This window comes from Nestor notabilis, unplaced genomic scaffold (genome assembly GCF_000696875.1).
Source record: "Nestor notabilis isolate BGI_N333 unplaced genomic scaffold, ASM69687v1 scaffold3367, whole genome shotgun sequence".
Classification (NCBI taxonomy): domain Eukaryota; kingdom Metazoa; phylum Chordata; class Aves; order Psittaciformes; family Psittacidae; genus Nestor; species Nestor notabilis.
Window position 1 is genome coordinate 63,449 of NW_009935916.1, and position 14,172 is coordinate 77,620.

The window sequence follows — 14,172 nt, forward strand, 5'->3', positions numbered from 1 at the left end:
CTGTTTCTAGAGCCAGCATTAGATTATGTCCCAGAATGAACTGATGATCTCCCTGTGTTAACATGGAAAGCTGGCACTAAAAGCTGTTAATGGAAGTAAGTTAGGAAATTATGAGAGATGTATAGAATAAGGACTAAGAGAAATAGCTTCCTCTAGGGAAAACATGCGATTACAGGTGACAGGCAAAAGTACAGCAAAGCTCTGAAATACTAAACACACCTGCATCCAGGCTGTGGATTTAGTTAGCCTAATTCTTCATGATAACTAGGGTTTGTACCTCCCATTAGACAGAACTCTAATTATTCATACCCTACACATGCAGTTACATAGAAGGCTGCACACTTGACTGAAGAAAATTCTGCTTTGCCAGCTGTTAAAATCATCAGTGAAAAAGCGTGCATCTTGTATCTATAGGACCACAACAGACAGAAATCTTTGTGTCCAAGGCAGACCACTGTGACTTCTATATAAACCCAGCAGTTTTCTATGCTGACGTCTTAATTCCTTGCACAAGAAGGAAACAAGAAGGTCGCCTCACAAGATATTTGCTGTACAAGAACAGTGTTCTTTCTGCAGCCTTCCCTGGCAGATGCTAGTTTGCTTTCCTGTGTTCACACACACAGTTTATTACACAGGCACTGAAATGCCTGTTGCAATGAAGCATGAAAATAAATATGAAGGTATGAAAATAAATCAATACTTTCCCAGGATAGCTACGCAAATATAAAAAGTCCACACATTGAAAATTTAACAATAAATGCACTTTTACTGTGGTATAAATTGTAATAACAAAGGAAACTGCTAACTCTTTAAGATACTCAAACTGTAGTATGTAGATAGCAGATTTTATGGAGATTAAGAACAGCATCATGGCTATAAAAATGAATAGCTGCATTTGATTCTTGGGCTATTACGTAAACTGATCATACAGACTGAAAAGATTTACTCTGAAGAACATTCAGCTCAGAATATTTCAGAAGAAAGAATATGAAGACTCTGGTTCTACAGTTGCACAGTAGCTGTGGAGGTTTTGTTGTGGGTGAAGGTCTAAGGGAAAGCAGAAAAGCAAATTTCAAATTAGAAGAAAGAGAAGTGTTCACATGTGTTTTCTTAGCAGAATGTAAACATAATGGCATCTCAGAATGGTTTTATATCAAGACATACACTGGGCAAAATTAGCGGCAAACTGTTGAAAGGCACAAGAAAGCTCATGAAGAAGTACTGTGTGTAGCCACTTCTCCCTGTAAACTCAGATTTGCACTAGGTAAAGCTAAGGAAGAAAGAATTGAGGTTGATAATTTCATGTGTTTCCTAATTATGATGCACTAGCACCTTAACAAAACATTCCTGTTCAAGATCCTACTGCAGTACCAAAACATTACTTAATTCTTTTATGAGAGTATTTATATAACAGAGGGAATGAAATGCTAACTTGCAATCTATGTTGCTGACTTTTTATGCTAAAGCAAAATGTAATGATGGAAAGAGGCACATATTTTTTCATAAAACCACTTTAAGTTTACAAAACAGGTAAATTCTGATTTTCAGGTTACTCGTGTTTTACCCAGTTCTATGGCTAAAATCCTTATTTTCATTTCATGCCTATTTCATTATTTTGATTTCACCCTATTTCATTAGTAGGGTGAAAAGAGAAAACTCACAAAAATGTCCACGTGCAAAATGAAATGTTACTTTCCTACATAATATGTTTTCTCTTAAAGAAAGGCATTTTTTTCTTACATTTCTTCACATCCCTGTTTATATGACTATATAGACAATATATTTTCAGCTAGAAATCAAACAAGTAGACATAAAAACACTGTCATTCCTTCAGAGCTATACCAGTAGATCAATCCTGTTAAAGACTGAAGACTCTACAATGAAATTAAGAGAAAACAATAACCACAGATGATTTCAGTCAAAAAAAGGTGTCCCTTTTTTGGCTAAGAAATTAGGTTGCCATATCTGCTACTTGAAATAATCACTTGGTTGGGTTTTTTTATGTGGAGCTAGATCCATTTGCAAAGCAACCCTGTATCTTCCAACCCATGATTAGGTTATGACTGCTGAGAAAAGTGTCAATTGACATAATGTAGCCAAAGATGTATTGGATACAGCTGATCCAGAAATGCCCACGAAGAATCTAGACTGAAAATAGGTAATTTATCAAAGTATCACATAACATCAAAGGGCTGATCAACTGACACTAATGCATGCCCTTTTTCTTCCAGCAACAAACCTAATCCTGAACCTTATACCCAGAATTTTCCAAATCCTCCTTAGCTAGGTGCTAAGACTCTGGTACTTCTCCAGCATGACTCTAAAGCACAGTTAGAGAATGCCACAGTATACTTCATGCCAGCCTTGTGGTTAAAATGAATGTGCTTGGGGTTTGGGTTCTTATTTTTTCTTTAATGAGAGCTTCCTAATTATTAGGAAGTAACAGAAGCATCCTAATTATTAGGCTACTCTCAACATGGGAGTACCGTCCCCTTTTGAAACCAAATACTTTTGCAGAGAAGACTGCAAAACAGATGGAAGGAAGGAAAAAAGAAGCAATGCTGCCTCACAGATAAGGGGTGATACCTCGTCTGGGTTTCATGACAGAATAAGGATATCTGTGTCTTTCTTTTTAAATCTAACAACTGTTTCAATATTCTTCTACCTCTTACTCAGTGAAAGAGGATTTAATACAGTTAAATTTTAAGTTTTGTAAAACAAGTGTTCTAATTTTAGGTGCATGATGCTCTTAAACAACACCAAGAAAAATACCAATTAAAATAAAACAATACTTACCTGATGAGATGTCTATTCGGTTCTTCTTCACTTGGGTGACATTGATATGGACGCTGACTTTGCCCTCATTTATGTCGATCTCAACATTCCCCAGGTCATCTGCAAAGTTGCTGAAGACAAGAAGTCCATTGGGGTTCCAGGTTCGGAAAAGGAAACTGACTGAAAACAGGTCCTGGCTTGGACGACCAGGAACTTCAAGGTAACTGGTTGCATTGAAAAAGACAGGCACTGTATGTGGCTCCACACAAGAAAAACTTAAATTTCCCTAAGTAAAACATAAAAAAAAAAAAAAAAGAAGCAAAACTATAAGCAAAATGGTAAGATTCCACTAAATTCATAGCTATCTCTAGAAAAGTATTTGAGGTTTTATTAAACCTTAACTACTGTGATTGATGAAAGTTGCATGTAAAAATGTGCTATTACTGTTGTTATTGTTGCTATTATAATGTTGTTGTTAATGTTTCTGTTTTGTCTAGCAGTGGCCCCATTATATTTTGTTCTGAACACATACACAATAAAAGGCAGTCTTTGCTCTAAACATTTAAAGTCTAACTAAGGTAAAGCTTAGATAAAAGCAGTAATATTCCAAATTCAAAGATGAAGAAATTAATCACAGAGAAACTCCAGTGGTCACCAAAGATGCCTACAACAGTGCAGTAATTCATCCTTTTGTAAAAATGAAATACAGCTTTCCAAATACCATTATATCAATGTGTCAATCAATACAGTACATGAAGTTGTGAAAGGACATCTAATACCTCATGAAGAGCCAGCCTCTCTGTTGTGTTTTCTACTGGATAATACTAGATAAGCTAATACCTCATTTCATGAAATAGAAGGATTTGGAGTACATGATCGTGATCAATGCCTAATATTCGTAGTAAATAATTTTCTCTGTAAAAGAAACTGCAGTTTTCACACTGTAAAATTTTACTCTTTGGGACACTGACAAAAATCCAGTCAACTTTATTGATTCCAAGGGTTTAAAATAGCCTACCTATAAAGGCCAGCAGAACTAGTATCAACTAGACTACCAGACTGGCAGCCTCCATCATCGATTAAGAAAAAATGATGTTTGCAGTAATATGGAACTAGAGATTTCTTCATAATGATGTCCTAAATTAGTCACTCCTATCTTTATGATAAAATCTCAGTATTACAAACCACGTTCTTTTCACACACCTGTGTTCCATGGGTAACAGAAAATATCCAAAAATTTAGGAAATGATCAGCTAAAACAACTGTAGGAAACTTAAATTACAGTGTGATGAGCAAAAGTATAACTACTGTCTCAGTAAAGGCAAAGGACCTTCACTTAACTCCTTCATTGCTAAGGTGCTTGGCTATTCTGAGTGGGGTTTTTTGTTTATAAGTTGCCTGAGATTTTAAGTTTTCAGCCAACTAACCATTAAATCCAAATAGTTAGCTCATTTGTTTGAATAGTTTCAATCTCAGTATTTCCAAGTGTGCTACAGAAAACTTTCCATTAAACCACAGATTTTAAATACAGGAAAAAAAGCTGGAGAGTGGCTAAAATACCCTCATCAACTCTTTATTAGCATCCTCAGTGTAACAGTCACTATGGTCACAACCACAGTCACGACTTCTGTTACACAGTCCCGTGGAGGCACAGAAAGCAACAGCATTTCATAAAAGCTGACATCTCACAGTTCAGTTAGATACCAATTAAGTAATGCTCAGAAAGCATTTTATTAGACATTTTTAAGAGTTTCTTTTTCTGCCTTGTTACCAACAGGAACTAACAATTTCCTTGTAACAAGAAGGCTTTCATATCCAATTGACACTCTCATGTCATCCTGATACTTGGGATACTTGCACATATAACACCTATGGTAATGGCACTATACGCATTCAAATCCTTTTCACACCTCCAACAGCCTAACTGCATGAAAGATTTCTTGAGGAAGTAATTTTTCTGCTACTTAGTGTTTTCCCCACTGAGCTACTCATAAATCTGAACTGGATTATCAGTTCCCTCTTTGACTGTAATTCACAAGATGACTCTCTTAGGTACAGCCCATCTGATGCAGTTTGCTCACTAGGTCAAGAGTTAGAGCTAATCTGCACCTTGTCTCTATAAAGGCATCCCTATTTTTCAAAGAGAAATAGATCATTTTCTGTAGATTCAGTTTCTTGCTGAATAGTTCTCTGGGCAATGACACCTTGTAGTCAAAAATATACTGTGCATTTATATTGAAACTGTTGGTCTTAAGAGAGAATTTTTCATACTATATTGGAAGGGAAATGGTAAAAAGATCTTAATTTGAGTAGCTTGAGCTTTATATAACAATCTTCAATCTGTCTTGAAAATTAGCTTCATGTTCACTTCTTATAAACCAATTCTGCCTACTCACAATCAGATGTTATCCCTTGTGGAACTACTGCTGGCTCTTAAATCCTTTCCCAATTAATGGAGCTACTGGCTGAATACATAGCTCCCAAATGAGATGTAATGAGTTTATTAAGACTGCAATACCTGTTAAATCAGGACGGCTCATACTGTACAGGCAATGTATGCTAATGTTTATCATCTTACTTCAGTACTTTTCTCAAAATACCTTATTATTCATCTTTGAGTTTAACATAATGTTCAATCAATATAAATAATGAAAATAATATCTTAAGTTTGTATATGATTGATTTTAGTAATACATGGCATACGAACTGCACAATTGGGTGGAGTATAGACCTGGTGGATGTAAAGATGAAGGGCAGCAAATATGATTCTCCTCACCAGTTTTTAGTTACGGGCTTTAAAAATGTAGAGTCTATTCTGTAGGAACTAAATCAAATTAGTATTCACACTGTTTGGCCTTAATATACCTCTGGATGGGTTTGATAAAGTGACTAAATTCCTAAACTCAAATTCCTCTGGGGTACTTACTTCTTGTTAGCTGCATATTCTAGCCTCTTCTCACTAGTGGTATAAGGGTCAATATTCTTCAGTTATGCAAGGTAATGAAATTCCTACAAAGCTTGTTATATGTTAGTAGAAAACATAGAAAAGATAGACTGGAAGACTGCTTACCAGCATGTTTCCCATTTCTGTCTTAGTCCTGAGTCAAGCTGTATACAAGAGTGAGCACTTAGTGTGCTACTTAGGCATTGCCAACTCTTGTTTGCAACTTGGTTCAGAAGAAAAGCAGACCCTTCCATTCTCTGACTCTCCCTTTTGGGCATCTTTATAATTTGTGTCATTTTCTTCTATGAAAACAAATCAGACTCCACTAATAAGAACAATAACTGCCCAAGACCATTCATCTGACTCATTCTCCCCAGTGAGCTGTTATCAGTCACAAAGGATTGCCAATTTTTCCCCCTTATTTTTACCCTCTAAAAGAAATACACTATTAAAGTCAGTGATGGACTTTATTTAAGTTTAAAGAACTTTAATTTGTCTTTATACCCTTACTCTTCAGTAAGGAGATGCCTGGTGGTGCTTTTTTGCTCATATACCTATGTATAAGAGACATAAAAAAATCAAGATTATCATCTTATTATCATCTTTGATTCCGTGGGCCTCCTCATTCTGCAAAATTAACTTGTCAAGTCCCTTTCACTATGTGATTTCTGAAATTCAACTACCTGTATCTAAGAATAGCTTTTCTTCTGCTGCACACCTCTTTAACATCCTTCTTTCCTCTGTTTTTTTCCCCATCTTATGATACTTCTCATCACCATACTGATTACTGTGCTTGTGTCCCATATCTTTACATTTGTCTGTCTTGCCTTTTCATATAACAGACCATTTAGGGCAGGGTGTGCCTACTGTTGTGGGTTTGTACAGGTTCTCCTGTAATGGAGCTTTGATCTTTGCTGGATTGCTTAAGTGCCATCATCATAAACATGATTAACTACAACAGTGCTCTCAATCGAGTCTATTTTTCATGGTAAATCAGACTAAAAACTAGGAGAAAAAAAAAAAAAAGCTTTTGTAAGAAACATAAAAATCCATGTTGATTTAGTTAGAGTAAAATTGATTTTGCTTTTGAAGTGCTGAAGCAATTTAAGTAATTCTACTGAAAACAAAGCTATTTTTATAGCCATTCTTCGAATTGGAAATCAACAGCACCATCAAATTAAACTAGCATGCCACAGCCTCTTGATGTAGCACTAACTCTGCTAAAGCTTCTTATGTGGATTTTACTTTCATGTTACAGGTAACAATTGTAAAAACAAACAAACAAAGTAACAAGCAAGTAAAAACCAGAGAGATTATTTGGCATAGAATTTTCAGCCTGCCAGCTATGTCACACTTGTGAAAAGATAGCATTTGCACTATGGAAACCTCTTAAGCAATGCTTCTGCTCAGAAAGATGTTTAATGAATATGTTCTACTAACTTGCAGTGGCTTTGACTGTGTGAAATGGAAAGACTGCTCCTGTACAAAGTTCCTTTTCTAAATCAGGCATCAATCCTTGAAAATCCTGGTTACTTTACAAGCTTAAAATGCACTGCTGATGGGAAATCATGGGCAATTTTGGAAAAAAAGTAAATCAAGGATTCTGGAGTTCATGCAATTGGGTCAAAAAATTCTAAAAGTGGAGTCTTCCTTCATGGCATATGTACCATGCTCTTTGCCTTTGTGAACATGAAAGAAATTAACGTATAGAAAAAGTTCTAACTACCAGGCTGTGTTACTGAGTTTGTACATGCAAACATCACTATACTCAAAACTATCCTTCATGTTACCTTGACCATTTAGCCATATTGTTCATACAATTATATGAACTTCCATATTAATATCCAAGGAATAAGCAAATAATAATCAATCCTTTGCACTTCATCATCGCTGCATATGGAGGTCTTTATTCATAAAGAGAAAAGCAATAGTGGGACCATACATATAGTTAGCAGCACTTTGTGAATGCTGTAAACTTGTATAGGAGAAAGTCTTGAACAACTTATTCAGACTGTCTCAAATCCATGGCAATAATACATTTATTTCTTACCCACATTGTCTTTGTATGCAGGCAAGCAATTTTAGGAACATTTAGAGCCTTAAAAATACAGTAATTAAAGTACATTCTTTCTTAATCGCTCTGCCCATAAAGTCTCAAGTTTGAACATGAAAGCAACTATGAATGCTTAAGCAAGAGAAAAAGATAGAATAAAATGCTAATCAGCTCTGTAATGTTAATAAGCTATATAATGATTTTCAAGCCTAATGTACTGAGGCTTTTCAGAGCTATCAGAAAGGCCTGTAGAATGACTTCCAGCAATCCAACTAGCTCTGCAGGGATGGAAGATACCAGAGTTTAAAGCCATGAGAAAGCTGCAATTGATTTAATAATAAAGTTTGTCTGTGCTGGGTTTGGACTATTATAATTTGGGAGGAAAGGAAAGAAATACTTACTGGTTCAGCTTATTTTCTTTCAAAAAATAATTACCTGATACTGAAGGTTAATTTTGGAAAGATAAAATGGGCCCCCAGAAGCAAAATCCTCAGACATAGTAATACAATAGAAGTTACAAATGTACATACAGTAAGATCTTTGGGCATGTGATAAAATTTGGTTTGTGTTCTATATCATTGCAGTATACAAGAAGGATATCAGCTACACAAACTCACAAACCTTCTAGTCTCCTTTGATGAAGAAGCAAAAGTGTAGATGACCATTAAATTATCTTACCACATTAGAGGGTTCCAGTTTCTTCCTCTTGGCAAGGTCAGTGATATTATTGCCATTATAGTTGATGCTCTCCATGCAGCCTTTGAAATTTTTCCTACTGTTAGAACTTGGCTTCCCAGAAAAAGGCATGCCTCCAAAGGTTATCTTTGAATGAAACAGAAAATGGCAGATAGTTACTGGAGGGCAAAGACTTTAACATACGTTTGCTGTACATGTACTTGCTTTCTTTGAACACTCATACATGGTGAATGATAGAGCTGGCAACACTGCTTACAGAAAAAGGAAGTATCAAATAAGCACTGCAAAAGTGGAAAAAATCTGTAATGACTTTGTGATTGCAAATATTTATGGTAGTAAATCCCAATTATTATTACAATTGTCCAAATAGCAGATAGAAATGACAGTTATTCATATATCAGCTGGTCTTCTGATTGCTACTGAACAACATGCATTTCAAACAAAGAACTTGGAATAAATGCCCATTCCAGTATTTTTCTGAACAAGAACAGATATGGAATTAGCTGGATAATCTGATTCAAATCATTCACTCATTCCTAACTGTGTGCCAGAGGTCCGACTACAACATAGCAGCAGTGGGCTTCAATAATATGCATTTGTTTCCTTTAACCTTATATATCTACTTCATTCAGCAGCATTTTAAGAATCACATAGTTAAAGATGCTATTATGTGTTAGACAGAAGCACTTTCCACTACTGAGAACATGCTTTTATGATGTAGCTATAGTCAGTGAGGAGTTACCACATGACTTTAGTAGGCCAAATGAGCTCCATCGAGATGAAGACAACCAATGCAAAGACTCAGCCACCAAGGTCAAACAGGGACTGTTTTTCTCTTAATGCTGAATTTCATTATCCTAAAACACTGGGTTATCCAAAATTGCTACTGCTGAAGAATGAAGAAAACCAAGTGGTTTACTAACTAAAAATGTTCATCACATGAAGTCTCTCCTGTCTCTCCACAGAGACCACATCTCTACCACATCAGGGTCTTTTCTGAAATGTTTGGAAGTGAATAAATGCTACATGTTTTCATTAATGTTTTGCAGCCCAAATGTGAACAATAAGGGACTCATGAGATTAATCCCTGCAATCTATGTTAAATATTTATATCCAGTAGATGATGGCATAAATAGTAATGACACCTAGGTTGCCTGTCCCACAGAGGCTCACAAAAATGTCTACTTACAATCTGCTGCCGAGATTTGGCAGAAACAAGCTTTTAAATATTATTCATTGTTAATTCCATTTGTTATTACTGAGAGCAGGAAAATGCAGCTCTAGGGACACATTTTCCATTTTAAAAGCATGTAAGATATCACTTTGTATCCCAAAGAGGAAGCTTTGACTTGGCATATAAAAAGAGCTAAAGCTATGCAGCTGAAAACCTGAATCTTCATGAACAGCACATACCAGTTACGTGAAAGCATTTTGCGGGACACATCCTCAGGTATTATAAAGTGACATGACTTGACTTTAGAGAAGATACAGCACTTTACATGAACTGGAGAATGTGACTGTAATATTTTAATGGCTGTTAAACATTCTTCTGTTTGTTGTAGTCACATGTTTGGACAAGTGAAAATGGAAAAGTAAGCATTTTGAAGAAAAGGACTGGAATTGCAAGAACCACAAACCATGACACTAAGTTAAGAGGGACCCATGAGGATTTTCTTTTTTGATCTTGAAATGCAATCAGAATCGATGTTTATTCCTCTTTTGTGCTTACTTAACATTTCTGAATGCAACCTAGAAACCTCTTTTGATGAAAAATTGTTTTTACTCTTTCAGGTTTATCCACCATGATTAACTTATCAGAAGGGCAACACATTGAAATTTCATCTGCAGTTACCAACTCCAAAACCAGTGAGATAATTGAGAGGAAAGGAACAAGAAGAGGTTAAGGCTCCTGCATTTGGATGAACCATGGAAACGTGTATCCACACACTCAAGTGAGTTCCATTAAACGTAAGGGGATCGATGTACATGGAGACTGAAATGTATCTTTGAGAACTACCAGTGAGGCCTCTAACGTCAGAGACGAGAGGAAGGTGTATCTCCTGGATCCTACTCTTACTAGGTGTGAATATACTGTATGCAGGATATTAATCATGTAAACATGCTACATATATGTATACACACACACACATATATATATATATATGGGGGTATCTATATACGTAAATTGCCCAATCCTGGCTTATAGTATTCAGTCTAACATTTTCTGTAGTTCACTCACTTGAAAATCTGTAATAAAATCTATTTATGTGAATTTTCAGCAGCTCGAGTCACATCTTCAGTACTCAATAAGTAACAGAAATATAGGCCAATTTGCTCATTATTTCCTCATTATAATGCTAAGGAAGGCATTCATAAAGATTTGTTGGAATAATTAAATACTTGATTCATTTATTATAATAATTTTTTTAAACATTCACATCTTGTTTTTGATCAAAAGATCATAAAACTATCAATATGCAAGTTAATTTATGCCCTCTCACTGTTTAAAAAGTTGCAAGGACATAAACATATGTATTTGGCTCACTAGAAACAGTAAAGAAAATCATTATACAAAGTTTGTAATAAGCAACATGCTGAAGTTCGAATGGCAATTTAGAGGTACCGAACAAGCTCACAATAGCAGAAGCAGAGTGTAATCAAACAACAATTCCACATTTAATTGCTACCAACACTTCAACACTTGTGTGCATTAACCTGGCTGATTAAACAGAAGTTTTCTTAGGACTTGCATAACTCTGTAGTGCTTCTTTATAAAAATGTTATCAATGGTGTATTTGTGAAAATGCAAGGAAGCACCTACCTAAGAAAGAGCAAGATCCATATTAGTAAAAAGGTTCTCATCTTCTTGCTTTGCTAAAAATAAATACTAATTGTCACCACAGAATAAGGTTTTTTGATTCAAGTGAAAAAATATCACCGGAATGGAACAACAGATTGTATGATGGTTTTTAATTTAGTTCCCACTTAGAGCAGCTGCTTTTACAGTTTTCAAAAGCAGTGTATGCTAAGCTTGCAGAATAACATAGGTCTCTCATTTTAAAACAAAAGGCTGAGATGACTCTTCCACCAGATGGAATCTGGTAGACTAATGAAGAGAAACTTAATTTACACTTAAGAGAGAACAGAGTTGGAAATGTTAGGGAATAATAATAAAAACAAATGTACAAAAAAGGTCCCAAAATATCTTAAATTATACTAGTTTTATTTTCTCTTCTTATTGGACTAATCGTTACAAAGCCAATTTGAATGAAAACAAACAAGTTTCACTGTCTACCTCATAATCCAGGTCCAAGTAATCAAATTCTCCATTGGTTCTGAAGTGCTGCATGTGTCTGTCAAGGGTGAGATTGATGTTTCTCCCGTGGCGCTCTATGATGATGGAGTGCCAGTGGTGATCATCCAAGAGGCTGCCTGTCATCACGGATGTGTGGCCATAAATAGAGCCAAGCTGGTTGCTGCCTAAGATGAGAATAGAAACAATAGCAATTCTCAGCCTCATACCAGTCAGGCAAACATCTTCCTCTTGCTCTGTCAATATCTCACCTGAATCATACCAGACACGCAATAAGCTGGAGGAAGTCAGTCCACTATGAAGCTAAGATCTGCCCAGTGGAGAGCTGCTGCCATAAATACAAAAAGCTAGACCAAACACAGCAGCTATCTGATCAGTGAGCTATCTGAATCGTTATTTATAACAGTAGTTATCTGGAAGTGAACTAGAGAAGCAATACCAACTTTTCAGTTGTAAAGTTGTTTTCAATTAGGGGATTTCTGTGTTTCCACCCCTACACTATAGCAATGAAAAGCTGTCACCTCCGGGCCAGGTCCTGAGATTCCCTGGAACTGTACTGATCTGTGCCTGTTGAGGAGGACATGGTACCTGGTAACAGACTTCGGTAACAAAAACACCGTTCAGTCCGAGTTCTACACTTTGTAGGCTCTGCCAGTATAGCTACGCCAGTGAGCGTATAGGAAAAGGCTCAGTGCAGACTGAACTAACAGTAGCAAAAACTGACTTCTGCTAACAGAGCTTATTTCAGCCTTTCCTCCTGCAGCAACTTGCCTAACCTGGAAGTCAGATCCCTGGCAAGAGCACAGTTTTGGATTTCTCTGATGTGTTTTCCAGGGGCTTTTGCCAGTGCAGCTAGCTAGTGAGAGATCACAGATCACAGATCTTTGTAACCTGACTGACATAGCTAAGCCAGCACAGGCTGCGAGTATGGATCTCAGCTGAAGCAGCAAGTCTAAAAAATTGCTGCACTGCCCAATAACTCAGCACAATCTTCCATGTTCTGAATACATGATGACCTAAGGCATTTCTGGAGCTGAGAATTTCATGCCATCAAGCATGCTTGCAACTCAGACATTAAGATTTGTGCATGCTGATAACACATTCTGGCATATCACACTTCCATGACTTAAGACATTACTCCCCTACAAATGACCACACTGTCTTTTTGCTGAAAGCCACTGATCCTTCAACAGCTGTTGGTTAAAAACTACAGAAAAAAATCAATCTATGCATCAACACGAGCCTTAGTTTCTTCAATTCAAAGTCAAACCCAGGGCAAAGTGAAACCTAAATCCAACCCTGTCTCCCCATTCCTCCTCTGCCTCCATCCCCCATATTTGAAACTATGCACTGGATTTCACCAAGCAAAATGAACATCCTTGTCCACTGACAGGTGCAAACACAATACCCTCAGGCAGAGGAAGAATAACACCACAAACCATTACTTCTGTCTATTGAGTGTGTGTCACAGGGCCCCTTCCCATTTATCAGCCTAATGATTTAGGGTCGTTCCCACCAAGCACATATATGGAAGTTATAATAGCTTATAAAGACAGACTGAACTGAAGGTTATGGAGAAACTGGAAATGAATGGGTTAGTATTGCAATAAAATAGATAAATGCTATAGGAAGATGTGCTTTCCTTCTCATCTGCTCACATTGATCTTTCCCAAAAGAACAGGAGAAAATGCTAGTGGAAATAATGACTATTCAATGCAAATAACAAACAGAATAATTTACTCTTCACATGTCTGTAAGAGAACTAAGGAAAGCTTCATGGAACCTTTTTCTAGAAGTCTCTTGTTTGAAGTTTAAAAAAGCCCAAACCAAACTGAAACCAGATAAATGTGGGTTTTTTTCATAATACATGTACTTTATAAATACAGTCACTCCTGAGCCTGTAGTCTTTCACTGGGAGGGAAAAAGGGTGCTGGAATTAATGTATACAGGATTTCATCATAAGATTGCCTGATAAACTAGTATGTCTTTCTTGCTAGTAGTCCTCCTTCTCAGATTCTATGAAGGCTACTGAACCTCAACTTCATGTGGTCTGTGGCTGTCCAGATGGATACCTTTCTTACTGCAAGGTTCCTAAGGGAAGCTTTGTTCCTCTAGCACTGATGACAGTATCCTCCTCTCACAGAAACCCACAGCTAAGGGCAAATCTTATTCTAGCAAGGCTTTTTTTGTTTGCTGCAAGTTTTGAAGTGCAGTATATTGCTGATCCTGTTTTTCTGCATGATCTTACTTCCACGGTATCTCAACAGAGAGTAAAAAAAGAAGGAAGAGAACAAACAACCAAAAAAATTGTAGAGAAAGGGAGTGAGCATCATTTTCATCAATTACCTGACTAAATGATGTGGCTTACTATATTACCAGAGCGGGGGGGGG

At 36.6% G+C, this 14,172-nt stretch overlaps 1 protein-coding gene across 1 annotated transcript in view; it reads right to left on the bottom strand.

The window, feature by feature from the left end:
- Positions 1-2,796: 2,796 nt before the first annotated feature.
- LOC104408446 (contactin-associated protein-like 2) overlaps positions 2,797-14,172 on the bottom strand; it is a gene marked incomplete at both ends in the record, with an annotated part of 48,531 nt that continues 37,155 nt past the window's right edge. Inside the window, 3 exons of the mRNA XM_010018055.1 lie at positions 2,797-3,061; positions 8,451-8,594; positions 11,764-11,948. Of these exons, the coding sequence (XP_010016357.1) occupies positions 2,797-3,061; positions 8,451-8,594; positions 11,764-11,948 (594 nt within the window). The remainder of the gene's footprint in view (positions 3,062-8,450; positions 8,595-11,763; positions 11,949-14,172) is intronic.